General features: G+C 44.4%; 1 protein-coding gene across 2 annotated transcripts in view; it reads left to right on the plus strand.

The window, feature by feature from the left end:
• The first annotated feature begins 2114 nt into the window (after positions 1 to 2114).
• The window catches only part of ENPP6 (ectonucleotide pyrophosphatase/phosphodiesterase 6), a 28112-nt gene continuing 9152 nt past the window's right edge, over positions 2115 to 21074 (plus strand). The window contains exons 1-4 of one of the 2 annotated variants that reach the window (XM_085222435.1): positions 2115 to 2633; positions 11631 to 11810; positions 17405 to 17516; positions 20111 to 20252. In XM_085222435.1, the coding sequence (XP_085078561.1) occupies positions 2405 to 2633; positions 11631 to 11810; positions 17405 to 17516; positions 20111 to 20252 (663 nt within the window). In that variant the 5' untranslated portion in view covers positions 2115 to 2404. The remainder of the gene's footprint in view (positions 2634 to 11630; positions 11811 to 17404; positions 17517 to 20110; positions 20253 to 21074) is intronic. The other variant, XM_085222434.1, reaches the window with a different exon arrangement.

Consider the following 21074-nt stretch of genomic DNA (forward strand, 5'->3'; position numbering starts at 1 on the left):
CCTTGGACTCCAGCTCAGGCTCTGATAGCTTTTGTAAGAGCGTTTGTATCAAAATATTATTGTGCTGGAGTCTCCAAGGACATCTGGGGCTTTGTGCAGACAGGGTGCTTACAAATGAATGTGAACCAAAGCAAATCAACATTGCTTGGCAGGGATGAAATGCATTGCTGGGGTCTGTCTCTGCCAAGTGAGACTGCTTGGCCCCGGTCCCATTCTTCAGGGGGATTGTCTGTCAAAACACAATTTGGCATTGTGAGGCATCATGGTTACACAGCTCACTGTGCCTTTAACCCCTCCCAGGCCTCGTGCTGCTGCTATTTGTGAGTGGAGACCTGTGAATTTCTGCCTCTCTGAACAGAGCTCACGTTGTGGCACTTTGCACCAAGCATCCCTCAGGTAGCCTTTTCCCTTAGGAGCTCTCAGTCAGCAGATTGCAACTCTCTTGAAAGGAAGACTGTTTCTTTAGTGCTGTGAGATAATAAAAAAACATCACTTCGTGGCATCTTGTGATGGAGGCCTAGCTTCTTAGCCTTGCCACCTCAAACATCAGGTCATCCTTTCAAGGTGAGTCCAACTTGGTTTTCTGATTATTGTCCTTAATTATCCCATCCCTGATGAGCAGTAGCTGCAACTTCTGCCAAGTCCCCCTGGCAAGCCCAGAGGGCAAGCTAGGACATCAACATGAACATGCTCACCCTGCTAACGATGCATAATCACAAGTGCCTCCCCACTTCTGGACATTTTTAAGAGTTCATTCACCTTCCATATGCACATAGGAAGCGATCACTTGGGTGGCTTTGAGCCCATGTTTTTTGCCATAGTGACACCCTGCAGTGAGCACTAGCAGAAGTCCTGTCCCCGAGCACTGTCTCTGCCAGGCCCTCTGTCTGTGCCGAGACCTGGCCATGCTTGGAGGTGCAGGTGACAGGCAGCACGTGCCACCCTGCCTGGGCTGTCACATCACCCTCTGACCCGGCACGCAGCTGCAGCCCCCCCGGGCAGTTGTAGCAGCAGCAGCCTCACACAGACTGGGACGCTCACAGCTTGGCTGCCCCGCTCACGCAGCCTGCAGCTTTCCTCTCCTGTTGCACAGCGTGCGTGTCTTCCTTCTATTCCTAGCTGCTGCCTTGGTTAAAATAAACCACAGGGTCCTCACTATTGAGTGTTAGGAGGGGAAGAAAAACCTAAATGCACGACAGAAGAGTATGCAACAAGGCAAAACAGCTGCCAAAGTAAAACTCAGCTTTTGAATCATGTGTTTACTTGTGGCAAGCCAAGCTCCTTGTGCCTGGCATTTGGGGCTAGCTGTGCTGTGTTTCACTGGTGCGCTCACACCTCTGGAGAGCTGTGGCATCTCTCTCAGCCTGACAAATACTTTGGAGGATTCTTGTGCACGAGGAAAAGCCTAAGTAGGTGGTGTTTTTATAGGCAGCCTGATTCAGAGAGGGTCTGGCCCTGAGCTGCAGGAAGGCTGGGAGCCCAGCAGCCCTGGCTGGAGTAGGGTGCCTTGCTGACCTTGGCACTGTCTGCTCCAGGAGAGGGCTGGGGCACAGGACCTGCTGTCATCCCAGCAGAGCAGGCCTGGTGGCAGCTCTCTGTATGCCTCTCTGCCCTTCTCCTGAACACGGGATGTGCTGGCAGCCCCAAAGCTGCTGTCTGACCTGGGCTGCAATGTGGTTGTACGGGTCTGGCACAGTTCTGCTAAGAGCTGCTGTTGTGCCAAGAGATGGACAAAAGCAAAGCCAGGCAAGATAAGCGAAAATACAGAGAGGCCTGAAGTTGCCAAGATGGTCACAGCTGTAAATGTTGAGTGAAGAAGTGTGAAGAATCTTGCCCTGGCTCGGGGTGCCGGCACCCGGTGCTTTGTGCTCAGCCCTTGCACAGGTGTGGGCGGTTCAGAGCAGGGCAAAGGAGAGGCAGGCTGCAAGGGAGGCTGGTGGCCGTGCTGCTCAGCCTGCAGGGCTTGGTCCGACGTGAGCGGGGTTGAATGGAAAGTCAACGTCCTGCGCTGCGGGAAAGCTGGGCTGCGGAGACATCGGCATTTCTGTGCTGACGGGAGGAGGACCCTCCAGGGAATTGAGACCAAGGCGCAAACAACTTTTCATTAATGTGAAACTTGGCACCGCCCAGCTCTTACCCCTAACAGCGGTACCGGCAGCCAAGCAAAACGCTGCGTTCTCAGTGCCGAAGGCTGGCTTCTCCTATTAAAGCACGAGGAGCTGCTCAATCCCGCAGCACTCCGAGGACCGTCCCTGGCGGTGCCCCGCTCGCACAGCGGCCCGGCAGCCCATCATCCCCTCTCAATTAACGCGCGTCGCCGCAGCGCGGCTGTAGCTTTAAAGCGGGTGGAAGAGAGCGGTGCCAGGTCCGGCCCCGCCGCGCAGCCCTCGCCGCTCAGCCCGCCATGGGGAGCCGCGCGATCTTCGTCTTCCTCGCCCTCCTCTCTCTCGCCTCTGCCCGCCGCAAGCTGTTGCTTTTCCTCCTCGACGGTTTCCGCTTCGACTACATCGACGACGCGGAGCTGGAGTCCCTGCCGGGCTTTCGGGACATCATCGGCATGGGCGTGAAGGTGGACTACATGACCCCCGACTTCCCCAGCCTCTCCTACCCCAACTACTACACGCTGATGACGGGTGAGTGATTCGCTGCCGCGATGCTCCGCGCAGAGACGGAGAGTGTCTCTCTTACCTTTCCGTATACAGGACTTGTAAGTGCCCCCGTAGTGCTGTTAGCCGGGAGCCTAAAGGTACGCAACTTAGCGCTACTGCTGTAGGTGAGAGGATAACCAGAGATGTCCCGAGCCGGGAACGCCGCTCAGAGAGGGCTTTACTGCGATGCGGGGCTCCCTGCCTTGCCGGCTGCGCTCTGAATGCAGAAATAAGCGGAAAGCAGCGAGCACGGGGCTGTTCAGCCAGCTTTCAGTCAATAAAAAGGCATGTGTAGTGAGGGGGGGACTGCGAGGAGGCTTGTCTTCAGCCGGCAGGTCCGCTTCAGAGAGTTCGGCGTTGTACTTCTTTTTAGACTTTACTTTTTGCTGTCACCACTTCCCTCCCTGACTTTGCTGAGTCCTTACAGCAGCCAAACAGATAGCCATCAGGGAGGTTTGCTACTGCTCCTTTCTTCTGAGCACTCAAGAAAGTGGGAGAAGAGACACAATGCTCCCAAAGCTATTTCCTTGTAACCTAAACAGGGCAATACATCACCACAGAGCCACTAGGAAGATGCAGAGTGCAGTTGCACCATCCCTATTGGATAAAGGCACCCTAAAGCCAAAATCTAAGTACATAAAGAGCCAGAAAAGATTTTCTGGAGTTTCAGATCTGATCCTTTCTCTGTGGTTATTTGACAAACAGAGCCTTTCAGCTATCTGGGAACAGTGAGGAAGTCCAATCCCTCCTGGGTTGGTGGCATCTTCTGCTGCCTGCAGAACAATGCACAGCCCAGCAGTCTGTATGCTGCTTGCTGGGAGGGCAAAGAGATGCCATTGTAAGGCAGGACTTGACATCAGTGGTGCCCAGCTTGTTTTGAAACCGCTTAACTCCCTCCTCGCCATCTTGAGAGGAATGCCTGTCAGTGCTCATTTCAACTATGAATTAAAAAAAAAAAAGTCAAAAACTATTAATTTAAGTCTGCCACTGCACTGTAGAGCATTTCCTTTAGATGTATGCATAACTTCTTATTTGTGAAAACCCTTTAGATAAAATCGCTTAGGGGAACAGGGAGCAGCTGCTTTCTCTGCATACCACACTTTGTCATCACACCAGTTAAGTGCATGTGTGCGGAGTGAAGTCCATCATCAGCCCTTTGAAGGGTTTAGTACTCACAAAGGGGTTTTGTTTTAGGCAACGAAGCGTGCCTACCAGACTTGTCATGTTCCAGGGTACCAGTTTCTAGTGTGAAGTCATGAGGTAGAGCTCTGTCTCACACACTGTCTGAAGTCTCCTGACTTTCATGATAGGGCTCTCCATGCAAATAGAAATGACCTGCAAACAGTAATTAACATTTGTGGTGGATGAGCCACAGCACTGTTAAACAGTCAGCAAGAAATGAGGACTGGATTTAGGTGACAAACAAGCCCAGAGGAAGATCTGAGACTGTTCCTGAGCACCCAGAGTGTAGGTGTATGTTTCATAGAGTCACAGAATCTTTTGAGTTGGAAGGGACCCCTAAAGGCCATCTGGTCCAACTCTCTGCACTGACCAGGACACCTACAGCTCCATCAGGTGCTCAGAACCCCTCCAGCCTGACCTTGGCTGTCTCCAGCGATGGGGCATCCACCGCCTCTCCGGGCAACCTGTGCCAGTGCCTCACCACCCTTAGTGTAAAACACTTCTTCCTTATATCCAATTGAAATCTCCCCTCTCTTAGTGTGAAACCATTTCCCCTTGTACCGTCACAGCAGACCCTGCTAAAGAATCTGTCCCCTTCCTTCTTATAGACTCCTTTAAGATACTAAAAGGCCACGCTCAGGTCTTCCCAGAGCCTTCTCTTCTCCATGCTGCACAGCCCCAGCTCTCTCAGCCTGTCCTCGTAGGGAGGTGCTCCATCTCTTGGATCATTTCTGTGGCCCTCCTCTGGATGTGCTCCAACACATCCACATCTCTCCTGTATGAGGATCCCTCTATCTGGACACATTACTCCAGGTGAGGTCTCATAGTGCAGAACAGAGGGGCAGGATCACCTCCCTGACCTGCTGGCCTCTGTTGATGCAGCCCAAGACACTTGTCTTCCTGGACTGTGAAGACACATTGCTGGCTGATGTCAAGATGCTGTCTGCCCATACCCATAGGTATGGGTGAATGTACCCATAGCCTTTTTATCAGGTTTAGGAGGTGCTGAGGCAGAAGGTAGATGTAGTGCTACTGGTGGGGGTGAAGCTGTATGCTCAGTCCAGGCATGTTCAATCCGATCTCACATTGGACACTGCAGTTTGTCCATCTGTACTGTAGGGGTGCCTGTAACTGACACTTTTCTTCCCTTAGAAACTGGCACGTGCAGGACTTAAATGTTACTAGTTTGTTCTGGGAAATCAGGGACTACAAAGTCAGTCTGTTCTGTATGTCTTGTCCTGAGCTGCTGTATCATGAGTTAAGAAACTTATTTCCAGCCTTCAAATTGCTGTATCTTAGCGTTTCTAAGAGCACCTTCATAGTCCATAGGCTTATATTCAGTAAATCAGCTTGAGAAACATCTGCACATTCCCACCCCTATTTGCTCTTTACGTCCCACCTCTCACTCTGAGCACTTTGCCCCTTCTTTCCCTGTGCATTCGCAAGCCTGTGAGAAACCACATCCACACAGACATGCTCACAGCCCTACTCTGGGCTCGCTGTGAGCCTAGGCATGAGGATACTGCAGCTGAGATGCGTTTCCCTCTTTTTCCTTCCATTCTCATGAGCAAGGTCTCTCCTTTCTGTGCTTTGCCCTTCACTAAGTGTCTGTGTGAGCTTTATGCATCTGGAGGGGGGTGGTTCAAACCAGAGAAGCATTTAGGTTGGAAAAGACCTTCAGGATTAGCAAGCCTAACTGTCAGTGTACCAAGGGAGAGTTCTCTGAGCTTTAGCAAAAGATGGTCTAACCAAAACTGATAATGAAGAGGCATGGATCTAAAAAGCACTAACAAGCAACATGAAACACACCCTGTTTTGCTGGCAATACTTACTAGCTGCAGTGGGAGAAAGAGCGCAAAGCTTAGGTAATGCATTACAAAAAGGTCTTGGTGAAAGAACTGGTTAAATGTTGTGAAATGTGGAGTGGAGATGACTTTCCATGATCGTGCCACACTGCATGACAACAATGTGAAAGCTAATTGAAAACCTGTGGTGGTGAAATGGAGGATTATGAGTTGCTAAAAAATGATGCATTCAGGGAATGATGTGGTAGGATGATAACAACCAGGCTGAAATGTGACCAGGCCAGAGGTTTTGGCTGTTAAGTGCAATAAGCCATAGAGCCCTGCCAGAGGTGGGACTGCTCATTATATAGAGAGAGTAAACAGAAGAAAATCCTCATTGCTAATCCTCAAATTTGAATCATTCAAACACAATAGTATTCCATGTTGACCCTCCTCATACAAAATTAGTTCTTCCCCTAATTCTTCTGCTGGTAGTCTACATCCTACCTGATGTCCTAACTTACCATTCTCCACATCTGATACTGCAGCTTGATGGGTTTTTTCTTTTTTTTTTTTTTCTACTATCACAGAGTTCTGTGATTGCAGATGAGAAATTAGCACAGGCAGGAAGGCACTCTGGCAACAGAAACATCCTTGTTGTGGGCAAATACCCTTTGAATCAGTGAGCAAAGCTGTGAATAAAAATACTATAGAAAAAAATGATGCCTTGGAGCGAGAAGTTTTCAAGGCAAATTTTATAAAAGTGACAAAAGCTCTCTAGATACTTGATCTCCTTCTACAAATTTAATGGCACCCTGAAATTGTGTAAACTAGAATCTTTGACTTTATAAATCTGGTATCATTGAGTAAGCTGGAAGATAGTTCTGGTGCTCATGTGGCCTGCAATCCAAGTATATGCAAATATATTCAGTGGGGAGAAGCGACGTTGTGTTAGTGATGAAAAGCATCACTTAAATGCTGAAATAGGTAAAAAAATATCACTGATGCTGTGTTGGGAGGAGCTCTACGGGACTAGAAATGGATTTGGCCACAGAGGGAAGAGGGAACCCAGATCTGCCCATCCAAAAACTCATTTAGTCACACTATGTTGCTTTGTTTTGCAGAGCAAGGAGTTAAGATCACAAGCCACCTCAGGATCTTATCCTATGGAAAATGCTTAGTGCTTCCCTTTCTCTGTCTTGGCATGGTTCTGGTGGGAGGTTTCCTGCCAAAGTAAATGGAAAATCTGAGGTCTCCATTCGCAATGGGAGTCATATGGGGAGCTGTGCATGCCCTTTCTCAGGAGAAAAGTTGCTTACATTGCAGAGCTTTGGAGGCAGACACAGGCAGTTGGTCCTGCTGGGGCACCCCAGCCTTGCAGTCCCTCTGGCATGGCTGAGGTCAGGCCTGCACCATCTGCAGGGCCCCTGTGTACTGAGCCCCAGCTGGTGTAAACATCAGCACTGCACCTGCATTGGGGCAAGGGCAGGATTCATTTTCTGAGATCCCAACAACAAATGCAAGCCTTTCTGGTGGCTGTGAGGGGCTGTGGGCCTCTTGGCCTCTATGGGCAGGATAGTGGAGGGAGATCCTGATGGTGGAAATGGGTGCACAGAGAGCAGTGGATGAGCAGCATCCATGCCTCTCTTCTGTGAGGTCTGTCCTTGCAAGGAGACTGTGAGGGCCCATGGATCATATGAGATAGAGGAGGAGGTGGAGCAGAGGGCATCTCAGGTCTTCTGAACCCCATGTTGAGGTCCATGGTCTTTACAGAGCTGTTCCACTGCTGCCATAGCTCAATGTACTCCCATTTTCCTACCAGTCCAGCCAATCCTGTTGTACATTATACTGCTGGTGTGCCATGCAGACTGCTCACCATCACATGCTCACATTTATCCTGTGGTGGTCTCCTGGCTTACAGCATAGCACTGCAGGCCTAACATCCACACAGTACCTGCAGGGAACCCTGTCTGGTGCCTTCTCCAGGCTGCACAAGTCATGGCTGTGCAGCACAGATGGAGGATAGGGATTGCCATGCTTAATTATTAACTGTCACCACTGGGAGTGTGCACTTTGAACTCTGTCAGCAGGGAATGTGGCCAACACCAGCAAAATGTGAACTCATCCACTACCCCACCACAGCACTCTCTGGGAGCTGAAAAAGTATGTGTTTCACTTTGGAACCTGCTCTTTCTCTCGCTTTCAAACTGCAGAGCTACATATACTGGTGTAATGGTCAGTATTGCAGTGCTCAAACTGACCTGGCTCTCATTTTTGCTGGTGATGGTTTCAGTGGATGTCCTGTTTCTGCTGTCAGGTTAAACAGAACCTGAGCTTCAGCCTGGTCTCAGAAAGCATGAGAACATCTTCTGTTCATCACCTAAGCAAGCTCTTACACAAGCCAAAGACAAGAGAATTTTGAAGAGCCTATTTTTTATTATTATTTTTTTTTCTTTAGAGCTTGCTTCATTAAAATCTATCCCTCTTTAATGGTGCACCCAGCAGCTCTGCACAATGCTGTGCTCTAATCCACAAACCGCTTAGATCTGTGGCTGCTGAGACACAGGAGTTGCAGATCAATGAATCCCCCTCTAGGAATAAATAATTAAATGCTGCACATAGCAGATTTTTCTGTGTCTTTTGGTGTGAACTTACTTGTACGTCAAGTTCTTGCTTGACATAGGCTAAAGTGTTTCAGCTTTGGATCAGTATGTTACTGAAGGCCATGAAAAAATGGAGAGGCATTGCCAACAGGCTCTTCTGGGTGCATAAATAGTCTGTCACATCCTGCACGAACAGTTTTTGCCTGGGGACTTGCAGGTGGTCAGGCGATTTCATCAGGATAAGGGCTCCCACTGACTTCTCATGGACTAATCACTCATCTCCGGACTAGTATGATTCCAGGGTTAGGCAGCAACCAATGATATGAGACATCATTCAATTTCACAGACTAGCACGGTAGCATAGGAGATCTCTTCTACTCCACTGTAGAAACTTACAGGACTTGTGCACAGGGTTTTCATGGAGGAACTCAATTCCTTTTCCTGGCTCTCTTCCAGAAGGGTACAGCAGTTATAGTGCTAGGAACTATATGTTCTTTCTTTTTCTCTGTTAATTGAGGAAGGGTTGTTCTTTTACTGCAACCGCAGTGACTTTAACTCATGACATCTGTCCGCTGTATTTGAGTTTTGTCCTGTTTCTTCTTTTGAAACTCTGAAGTTAATATTTGAATACAGAGGAAAGTAGCAGTAATGGAATCAATAATAAACCCAGCATGCTATGGTGACCATGTAACAACACGTTACTATTTTGACAATTGTTAAAAAAAGGATCATCAGAGGTCATTTTCTCAGGCTGGGGGAAATAAATTACAGCAAAGGATGTAAAAAAACAAACAAACAAACAAACAAACAAACAAAAACAAAAAAACAAACTTGGGCTGCACATGTGGCTCAAAAGAAATTTGAGAAATGACTTTAATTCCATGTACAAGTGTCTTCAAATAGAAATCCTAGCTATTGCAGGGCTTTTTAATCTAGTGCGTGAGTCATGAAAGTGCCATGGCTGAAGGTTAACACAGGACAAAAATCAAATTAGAGAGCAGGCATGCTTTTTGAATGGCATTTCTTGATGATGAATATTGGGATGAGCAATGCAAGGAAGAGATTGATTAGTTGATTACTGATGTCTTCCAAAGCAATCTGAGGTCTGCCTGGGACACCATCTCCAGGCATGCAGAATGTCTCTGCATAGTGTTACATGGTCCTGTCTGCTCATCTGGAGTTCCCTCTTGGCCCTGTGAGTCTGTAAACTTGAAAAAATATTTATATCATCCCTTAAAATAAGATTAGTTTGGATCTTTCTATGCTTTATATTGTGTGTGTATTGCAATTATTTGTTGCTGTAGAGGTTCTCCACGAGCACAGCTAGCAGCATTTAGAAGTGCTTTGGAGTCTGGCATGCACTGCAGATGCTTCCAAAACAGCAACTGAATCGCATTTCTTTTAAAACATTGAAAACTGCTGCCTTACAGTCTTGTAGGTATCTTTTTTTGTGTAAAAAAGAGTTGGAGTCTATAGAAGAATGTACTCATCTAATGTGGTTTTCAGGAGGATACTGTCCTCTGTATTGCTGCACACACATAATGAAACTTTGCAACAATGCTACAAAGAACAATCTCTGTTCTGTTCCTTAAAGAGGTGAGCCAACTGACAGTAGACCTCAAATCCTATAGGGAGCTGACATCAGTAGCAGCTGGAGCTCATTGTTTTTGTATGAAAGCTGTACTGTGCATTAAACAGATGTGTGACCTCCCAGCTTCAGCCCAACCTGCAGGTTTCTGGGGCTGGCAGCAGTCGCTGGCTCTGCAGGTTGATATATGGCTGGGAGTATGTGGGCTTCAAGAAGCTGAAGAGATGAGGCTGTCCTCTAAGTAGAAACTTGCATTTTCGAGGCACTACAGAGGCTTCCTACTAGTGTTTTTTTAGATTTAGAGTGAAGTAAGTTCTTGGCAGCCTGAGGAGGACAGATTACTTCCCCTCTAGTCCACCAGTTTTCCTAAATTAAGCCTGTTTGTTTTAATACGGTGTATAATAGGAAGGAGAAGCCCGTTTATTTTAATGTGGTGTATAATAGGAAGGAGATTTTCAAGATCCATTTCAAGGTCACGTGTACACTACATATACAGAGTCCTCTGCTTTTTTAAAACAAGCTTACTGAGATTATTTCAGTTCTGCTCACCATGCTTGTTCTCACGGTAATCAATGTCTGTAATCTGGATCCTCGAAATGCCGTGAGTCACCAGGTAATGATGGCGGTGTCTCACAGATACATTAGCTGTTACTTTTTAAGATGAGGAAATCATTATCTTCCAGTACAACTTAATCTCTAACATTTCTTTTTCCATTTTTATTAATTCACTTGCAGATTAACTCTTACTGTACTGTATCTTCTCTTCTGACAGTGATAAGGCAGCTTTCAACAAATACGTACTAGTGTCTTGTAATATAAAGTTGCCCAAGTACACCCAGTGTGCAGTAAGAGGGCTTAAAAATGTCTAATGCAATGATTGCTGTCCAAGAGTCAAGAACAAAGCATGTTCGTGTTTTTAAAAACCACCACAAAACCAACAAACAGTAATGGAAATTAAAAGTAATATGTAAAGGTTTTAGCCTATTTCTGACTTGTATGAGTAAAACCAATGTGGACCATGGATTATTTCAAAGAGGAGAGAGGGACTCTTCAAATGAATAGGCTGGAAGGGCTCCACCCTGGTTGCACATCTGGACCTCCTGTAGGTCTATGGCTTGCAGCTAAGGTATATGCCAGGAGTAGAGGGCCTCATGGGTGGTTCAGGTGATAAAAAGAGACTCAGGGAAGCAAGTACCTGGTTTAGTGGGACAGCATGGAGGATGGAGAGGGCCACTTGCGCCGGCTATGTCCTTCCTGATTCCCTCACTCCTTGCCAATGTGCAGCTTTTAGGCCACTTGAAGGATGACGGCCTTGCTCTTTATTATTTTTCCTGTATTCTGAGAACTGTTACCCTGTTTTCTTAAGTACCAGCACTGAGCAATGCACGCACTAGATAAAGCAGAGGACAAGTGTGAGTTTCCCAAAATTCCTTCTATGTTTTCAGATCACACTTTTATCCTTTCCTGTTTACAGAGTGTGGTACTGGGACTGCGTGTGGGCAGATGTCTTAATATAGTCTCAGACCTGGCAGATGCTGTATGCAGAGAAGCCAGACCTCAGCCCAACACATGGCACCACCTCCATGGCTGCTGCTATAGTGAGTTGTTTAGGCTGGGAGAGTCCCTTCTGGCCACAGGTCCCTAAAAGTTGGCAGACTCCAGCTGAGCTAACTACACGTTCTTTCCATACCATTCATGCTTCCAAAGGCATCTTTTCAGCTGACTTGCTGAATGAGCAGGTGGTAACAGGGATGTGTTGCTGGTGGCATCCTTCTGCTGGAGAATGTGGGTCTGACGGTGCTCTTTTTATTCTCCCTCCCCAAAGGTCGGCACTGTGAGGTTCATCAGATGATTGGAAACTACATGTGGGACCCGAAGACAAACGTTTCTTTTGATATTGGTGTGAATAAAGAAAGCCTCCTACCTCTCTGGTGGAATGGATCGGAGCCTTTGTGGGTCACAATGATGAAAGAAAAAAAGAATGTTTTCATGTACTACTGGCCAGGTTAGTGTGTCAAAAATTAATACCAGTTTTCCTAAATTAAGCCTGTTTGTTTTAATATGGTGTATAATAGGAAGGAGATTTTCAAGATCCATTTCAAGGTCACGTATATACTAAATATACAGAGTCTTTTTTGATGTATCTTTAAGCACTCCGTACTCCATAGGGTGGCTTTTTCATACACTACAGTTCTGAAATACAGACAAGAATACTTTACTAATCACTTATGGAAATGAATTCTCTTTTCTAAGCCATAGGCAGATTGTAGATTGCCTATGGCTTAGAAAAGAAAATGACTAAGGTGTCACAAGGGAGTAATATTCCATCAAAGATTATCTTTAGGGCCATTGTTGGCTTGCAGAGCATCTCCTTCTTCCCCAGCTGCTCCTGCCTTCAGTCCACCTGCATCCCTGCTGTGCAGAGCAATGCCATAGGCCATATCACTGATCGAAGCTAAACAGTAACCATCCTCTTCCAATGTTTATTTGTTTTTAACCTGAAACTTAGTAGCTGAGAGCTGAAGGCTATCAACTTATATTATGAAGGCAGCATAATCCCCAGTGGAAAGCAAAGCATTTTTTGGTGAGCAGGAGTGATCACCATTATCTTCTTCATCACTAGCTCTCATGAGATCAGTTTCTCCAAGTATGAGCCATTAATTTGGAGGGACTGGCCTTTGCATTCCTGGTTTGTTGGGTACTGGACTATCGAAATCCCTAGGGGCTCCCAGCCAGCCCATTTCTGCCATCTCAGTGTACTCTCTCCAGGAGAAAGGCACGGTTTTAGGAATGGGAAGGAGGAGCAAACCAAGATGAAGGAGGTTGAAAAGATAGCCAGAGAGAAAAGCTCTAAGAGTGGCAATATTGCCTTGTGTTCTCAAAGGATTGGAATTGCAGAGCAGATAGAACATGAATATCCAACCTCTTGGCCTGCCTGGGCCACACTGAGCAAAGAGGAATTGTCTTGGGCTGAACATACGGTTGGTCCAAAAGTAATACCTCCTATTTATTTCCACAGAAACTACAACCAATACAAAGAGCACAGTAACACTATTTGGTAAAGGAAACTCCCGGTTCCAAAACATTCTTTTTCAACATAGCCACCACCATCAGCTGTGCATTTTCACCAGTGATAAACAAGAGCCTGTTTGCTGTGCTCACAGCAAGCTTTACCAGTGGAGTGAAGATTGTGAACTACTATCACTGTTGCCACTGCTGAAATGCACCACTCACTACCTCACTGTGCTCACACCCATTGTTTGGTCTCCGAAAACATTGAGAAAGCATTAATGAATGGCTTTTTTTCCATGTGGAGGAATTAAATGACACCCTTTTGCTTTGTATGCACTTCCATGTCAGGCACCATTTTGTCAGAGTGCCCATCTGCTGCCATCTGTCATATGACAACAACATGTAACAGAATATTGGTGGGAAGTTTCAACCTCTACTGCCATACCACCAACGCTTGCCTGATACATCATAAGCTAATGTAATAAAGCAGGAGGTATTACTTTCAGAGCAACCCTCATAAAACATACAATATCATTAATATTGAAGTAGCAAAACATTTTATTTTTAATATTTTTCTTTAAACATTAAAAAAAGTGAGGAATAAAATCAGTAGGATGTATGACCTTGTTGCTGTGAAACTAATGCGTCGGGTGGGTTTGATGGTGGCAGCTGCAATTCTTAGTGAGATCTCAAGGTGTTTGTCTGAGATTTTTGGTGAGGTTTTACTTCTACTCTGCTTTATCCTTGACCATTTTTCACAAATGTGCATACTGCCAAGGGCGATGACATGAGTAAGGTGTGGTTGTGAAGCGAAGGATATTTCTCTCTGGTAAGAAAGGGTTTATGAAAGTCTGGTGAAGAGACATGATCAGATTTCTGAGTTGAATATCTGATTGCAAGTCTATACTTTCCATTTGAAAGTTTGCAGATCATCTATTTATATCAACTGAAAATGATGTCACAAACATAAATTGATCACTTTTTTGGCAATCTTGAAACCTGTTCTCAAACTCCTTTAAAGGCACAAAAAGCCTGGCTGTGTATTCTTCACTGTTTGTTAGCAGGAACAGCAGGATAGTGCCAAATTCATTGCACTTTGTTCTGCAAGACGCTATTTTCTCTCTAGCTAGCAGTCATTGAAGACAATGACCCAAACAAGAGTGATCAAATGTAATGGAGATGCATTGTGAATGCCAGAGAGCTAATTCCCAGGGCCAACTTATTTCACTACCATTCCCTCATCAATGCCAGTTCCAAGCTTTGCAAATTTGGAACCCAAAATCTGCTGCTTCATATCTTTCCCTCTCTTCCACTGGTGTGCACATTCAGTGCTTAGACAAAGAAAATCTAAACCCCAAAACAAGGGGACACTAAGCAATGGGTTGTTGAATGTGAACATTCATTTAATCACATTCACATCTGAGTGTAAACACAGTCAAGTGGGCAGAATTAATTTGGGCCATCCTAGACCTAGAAGCAGAGGATCCAGAACACCACTGCACTGAGTATCCCAGTGCTGCTTGTGCCAAAAGCTCTCGTGGTAAGCATTTGGCTTGTGGGGATGTTTTTTATTTTTATTAATGGCAGCAACAGTCTTGCTTCATAGATGAGCGTCGTGTATTTATCAGGCATCATCTGCTCTTCAAGACATTCCTGGGGAAAAAGTTGTGTATCCTCTGAATGTTCGATCACTCAGAAAAGCACAATAGCTAACACCATATTGAGGTTCATTTTTCAGCATTGTGTGCTTCAGCTGAAGTGCAGTGGCATCTTTTCTAAATGCTGAAATGAGAGAAAGAGAAAAATAAACTCCAAATCCAACCTTTTGTCATTTGAACACATTTTCCAGACCATGGAGCTAGTCTGGAAAGTTGTCAAAACTTTGTTATGACATGAAGTGTCCAACTGTTAAATCAATGTTTAGAAACACAATTTAAAATTGGCAGAAGCTCAAGTCTCCATGTCAGATAGAGCGTATATATCACTGCAAAAGAATTCCTTATTCCTGCTCCAGAAGTTGAAGTTTTGAAATAAAGGTTTAATTTCCTTTACAAAACTATGCAGAAAGGTATTTAATGTTAAATCTCAGCACATACAGCTCATCTATTTGTACTTGAACCAAGAGAAGTTTAACATTCCCTTTGTCTGGCTCCAAATGCTTTCAAATATCCTTTCTCATTATATTTAAATGAAAAAATTTACCATCTGTCCTAGCCTCTACCAAGATACAATGTAATTACTAGAGGGTCTTCAGAGCCAGTACTTTGAAATTTTAACAAGCCTGAAGGTCACAAATCCAATTTTAAGTTCTGTTTATTACAGAGGCAAAAAATCCACAACAAACCTAACCACAAAATCATAAACAAACAAATGAAATAGAACACTGTCAATGAATTCCATGCTTTTTGTCCACTTCTTCTTTCTCATTTACCATTGAAGAGGCCAAAACTTACCTCTAATTTTTGCTGCTTCTGTAGGCTCATATGTCATGTTCATCCCTTGACAATCTAGAAATAGCAAAGATATCAGAGCAACTAAAATAGTCCAGGTACCCAAGAAGTTGATGCTGTCAGTTAAAATTATTATGTGAGTAATTCTGGAGAACAATATTTGAGAAAATTATAATCTAATGTCAGTATCTGAAGAGGAAAAGTCAATCTATGAGTCATTGGTTATGAGCAACCATCCATCTAAACTAAAATTCTAGGCATCAGTTCTCAAGTTAGCTATGACTGGCCTTGTGTTTCCAAACATGTCCTTACCAGAAGAATGGCTTTGGATCCAGTCTTTTCCGAGATTCAAGTGCCAGAGAAGAAACTGGCTGTGAAATTCCAGTTCAGTCCTGAAATGCTAGCAAAACAAAAGAGGATTACTGCATCACCTCTAGTATATGAGGTGTCTAAAAGCTTGTGTTTTGCTGCTGGCAGCACCTAGGACATCATGCAGAAGAATGCATTTGAGCAACTAGATTTTACACCTCTGTTTGTAAGAATTTGTTTGGCTGTAATCCCGTCCAGGTAGATGTCGTATGAGGTGTGCAACCATATTAATTACATGGGCCTGCTGATAGGTATGTGCTTAGCGAGAACTGAAGATGTAAAAGACTGGAATGACTGCTGTAACAGAAGAAACTGGACTAGAGTTAGATCCTTTAGAAATCTGTCTCCTAGCATTTTAGCATATAAATTGGATGTCCCTTCAAACTTGTTGGCTGTTTTGGTTGCATTCAAAAGCACCCGATTCCTGAAAGTAGGCTGTCCAGTCACCAAAGGCCTGTTTTTAACAAGTTGTTGCCTAAATAGGAGAGACATAGTATGGACAGCCTAATCTGAACAAAGCCAAAAGGTGTGGTATTTCATCTGTTGCAATACTACATCCCTTGCAACTGCCTGTTGCGACTCGCTCTGCAATACCAGGTCTCCTGGTCAACTTATTTTGCAAGATGTTTTCTTTTCCCTGTATCCCAGTATTGCATCTCAGCAATAGGAGCTTCTGCAGGCTGAGGTGCATGACACAGACAATTTCTCTTTGCTGAATGTTCCAGTGATCAAACCACTGTGAAATGTCTCGGAGAAGAGCTCTGCAATTTGCTCTAGTGCCCTCTCTAGACTTACACCTCCTGTGCAACCTTAATTCCTCCCAGCCAATGTATCAGCTTCTGACAGTCCTTAAGCCTCTCTCTTTCATCCCAAAGGAAAGGCAAAGTGACCTAAATGTAGGCAGATTCAGTGTACCACTTAGAGTTGCCTTTTTGACCCGATGGTATTGCTGTATACAAAGTACATTTTCCAAAAGATCTATTTTTTCTCTTGTGCCCCAGTAACCTACCAGTAAATACATAGCTCTGATGGGAGCACTCTGGGGTTCTCTAAACATATTTTGCATGAATCCAGTGTTTCTGAAAGCTCTGTTCTTTTAAATATTAATGTTATTCATCAGCACAGGAACCAGAGAGCAAAAGGGCAGAAAACCACAGAAACAAGTTTTTGTGTGTTCAGGGCTGTGTTCTCCTGTAGGATTTGTTGCCACAAATTTCTGGACCGTAGTTTGCAAGGAAGGCTGCAAGTTACCAAGAGAGTTAATTGGTTTATACTGTTTCAACAAGGTCTCCTGGGAAACAGATTTAATAGTGGAGTGCCAGAATCACATAATAAAATACATTTTATAGAGGATATTATGATGTAAGATGCAGTGTGTCTAAGTGGAAAATATTTGCCAACCTTCGAGGGAGCGTTATCTAAATCTACTATGTTGGAAGTCTGGAAATGAGGATATGTAGCCAGAGTAGTTAAGATGGAAACAAGCGAGTGATTTAGGTGGAATTGATGGGCCGTGAGGACATCAGAGTTTTGTGTCCTGGGAAGGTCATGCCTTCCTTTTAAAGAGGGAAATAAAAGGATCCAATGTTCCATTTGCTGCAAGCACTCATCCAGCAAACCTCTCTCCCCTTTTCCGTTCCCAACCACAAAGTTTCCAGCATGGAAGGTGTAAGGTAAGTAATGTCACAGGCAATTTACTGTGAATAACAGTCTGTGGGGTCTGTAATGAAGGTGAAACTGCAGAACTTACCATATTTTTCATTCGTAGGTTGTGAGGTTGAAATCCTTGGAGTCAGACCAAGTTATTGCCGCGAATACTTCAGTGTTCCAACAGACCAAAACTTTGCGGATGCTATCAGCGATGCTCTCGAGGTTCTCCGGTACGTCATTAAAGTTCTGCAGAGGGATCTTTCCTTTCCTAAAAGTGAATATTTGTGTTCACTATGAGCTCTAGGGCAATTTTCAGGATTAGCTCCCACATTGGAAGATGAGGTTCAAGAGTAGATTATAATACTGTCGTAGAAACATGACCGTATACAGGAAAAGAGAGTTACATTAAGGTCAGAGGGAAACGCATGTTCCTTTTTATTGTGAGTAGGTTACAACACAGAGGAGACAACCTGACTTATTGTTCCAAACAACTTCAGTATCAGGCTGTGAGAATCTCTCCTCTGACCTGCAGTAGCAGACTTTGAAATGCAAAGATTTAGAGAGCACTCTTAAGGCATTCAGCTCTGTTCCCTTGTTTACAAGAACACTGTTTTGGCTCCTTCTGCGTTTTAAAACATCTGAGGCACAATTCTTTTGGATTAGGCATTGATTCTGTGTAAATATGAGTACTATGATAAGACATCTCTCAGTTGGCTCTTAGGAAAGCAGCGTGTTCCACACCCAGCATTCCAGTTGCACCATCTCTTATCCAAAGGTTAACAAGGAAGAATTCCTTGTACCTTGTAAAATTACATGTGTTGAGACTACACCACCATGTGCGTAGCCTAAGCCTTACCTTTGCTTCCTCATTTAAAATCTTGTTGGTTCCATCACCTATACAACTGAATCTGAAAAGTCTAGTATGCAGATGCTGAGGGTTACTTGTCCTTGACAGAAAGGCTCCAAAATGATGGGAGAGCTGCTGGGGATGTTGCTTCCAGCTGCATGCAGTGTCCCGATGCACAGATGCTTGCAAATTAATGCCATTTACAGCAGAAGGCTTAGGGGGAAGCTGTCTCGGAACGTGTGAAAATCCATTGAAAATGTTTTAATAGCTATTTCACCTGGAGTCACAAAGCTATTTGCTGCAGCTGGCAGGGACATGCAAGTGTGGGCAGGGCAGCTTGCAAGGTGTGAGAGTCAGCCATTTCATGAAGAGGGCAAATCTATGTTACTGTGTTGTCTGCAGCACGCTTCCCAAAGGGCCCAAATCCTATAGATCCTGCAGGAGCTGAGGGTGGTTTGGTCTCTGAACTGTTTCTGTTTGCGCATTATCCCCTCTAGAATTTCTGCCTGGGTTCCTGTCTCTCTCCCTAAAGTCTCTCTTATGCCTCTTCCCCATCTAGAACTTCAGGGTTGTTTCCATGAAGGTTGTGTGGTACCTGTAAAGGGTGTTAATAAAATAAAACCCTTCTTGGTACAATTATATATGCTGTTCAGCTTTCCTTAGCAAGTTTTCCATATCTATTTCTTTTGAAATTTACTGATGATAGGAGATACAGGATTAACATACGTGGAAGTTGTGGCTAAGGTTCAACATGCATCACTAGAGCACTGAGCCCTCATTGAGAAATCTCATCATGGTCTAAGAAAGACTGTTTGTTTTATTCAGTCAAGATTTTTCTTAGTTTTTGTCTAGATCAAATGGTCTTTTAGCTGTAAGTGAGAAGCCAAAGCAGTTTCAGCAGTGAAATAACAGGCACTGCTGCAGAAGAAAACTGTTTAAAGAAATTCAGGGAGAGCATATCCAGCACAGAAGTTACAGGGTTACATTTTAGAAATTAATTTGTGCCTAAGATAGATGGAAAGTAACAATTAAAATGAAATTGAGTGTGGAGAGGGCTGCTTTTTCTGAATGGCTTTAAAATCTTGTAGGATGACTGACAGAGTCTGCCACCAAGGCAGAGACATTCAGGTCTACAGGATTGCTCTTCTGCAAACTCACAAATGTAAATGATAGGTCCTAATTTCATTCATTCAGTCCTTCACCTCCATTTTTTGTCTTCTGTCTCATTCATCACCCCAGACTACCAGCATGTCTTTAATAAGAGAACCCAGACCTGTTAGATCATCACACAAAATCCTCTTGTAGGGATCCTGATCTGGATCACGGCATATATTATGGATGGCACGACCTCTCACATATTAAGTATTGTAGAAAAAGACTGTGTTTGAACTTCTCGAACATAAATTTGTGATTTTATCCACACAGCTGCTCTCAGCAAGCTCTGCAGTGAACTGTACGGTGGTCATGAAAATGTAATTAAGCACTGATGTAGGTGCTACTAATTGGGCTGAGGGGCATTCAGTGCAAAAATGTATGACCAACCAACCTTGTGCAACCCCAAGATCACCCTGGTTTTCCTCCATTCATTGATCAGATTCCTGAACAAAAACTCCATCTAAAATCTCACCCCAAATTGCACTACATGGGTTTCTGTAGGGTCAGGGAAGAGCCTGTCCTGAGTTGATTTAGGTGGTTTGGAAGACCTCACAAAGGAGAAAGCCAGAAGAATCAAACTGTAATTAAAGCATATTTTACTTGTAGTTCCCACAATCCTTTTAAAAAGGGCACTGAGCACAGAAGTCAGTATTTTTTCAGACTGTCATTAAGTGACAAGCTGCCTTCCTAATTTGAAGACATAGCAGAGGGCTCCAGTGCTCTAAGTGCTGGAGAGTAGAACTGTGTTAACTCTATTAAGAGAGGAAGGCTCCCAAGCCACCTCCACACACATCATCCTCTCATCTTCCCTCCAACTTCCAGCAATGGCAGCGCTGAAATGGCAGCTGTGTACTACGAGCGCATCGACGTGGAAGGCCACCACTATGGCCCCTGGTCCGAGCAGAGGAAGAGTGCTTTGAAGGAGGTGGACAAAGCCATGAGCAACATGATTACGCAGATTAAGGTCAGCGGCATTGGAAAACCGAGTTCTGGATGCATTTTGCTTTTCTTTATGCTCTGATCTGTAGCTCTGTAGTAATGACAGTACCAGCATCTGCTGTTCACCATGCATGTGCCCCAGAATTACCTGTGCCTCTTCCCAAAGTGTATGTAATGTTGCCATTCCAACAGGAGTTGTTAGAGAGACCTTTTCAAAGCTGGTAATTAATTGAGACCATAACACAGCCTTCAAAAAGCTTTAAAAACTGCTCTTTGTGGCACTGTGAAGAGCCTGTTTAATGCCTGTTAATTGGACATATTGGCAGTAAACTTTTATTTCCTCTGAAGGAGAGGCTGTTGATGCCATGTGGAAGGTAAGACACCGTTCCCCTGATCCATATTGTTGTAGATGGTGATATAATCCTCCTAGTGGATTGTTACCCCAATAGCTCCAGGAGGCCATACACCAACCTATGTGTGGCTGTTTATAATTCATGTTGCTGGCTGGAATTTATAGTGGGCAAGTGAATCAGAACAGCTCATTTTGTAAGGCTTATGAAATCTGATGATTAACTCTTACGGTAGTTATTATGCTACCACTCAGAACTCTGTACCTGTAGCTTGGCTTAAAAAATAATAATAATAATAAAAAAAAATTATCCAAATTATTTTGTGTCGAGAAAAGGAAAATAACAAGCTTTTGGGTAAATGTTAATTCTATGGATACTTCTGCTCTCTTTTCATGGTGATAAGTACACATTAGAGTGTGCTTCTGCAGAGAGAGGAATATATTTTTCCATTTTCACAAAATTATAAAAGCTGTAACACTAAGTGACTGTGTTTAGGG

This window comes from Meleagris gallopavo, chromosome 4, assembly GCF_905368555.1.
Source record: "Meleagris gallopavo chromosome 4, MGAL_WU_HG_1.1, whole genome shotgun sequence".
NCBI classification, from domain to species: domain Eukaryota; kingdom Metazoa; phylum Chordata; class Aves; order Galliformes; family Phasianidae; genus Meleagris; species Meleagris gallopavo.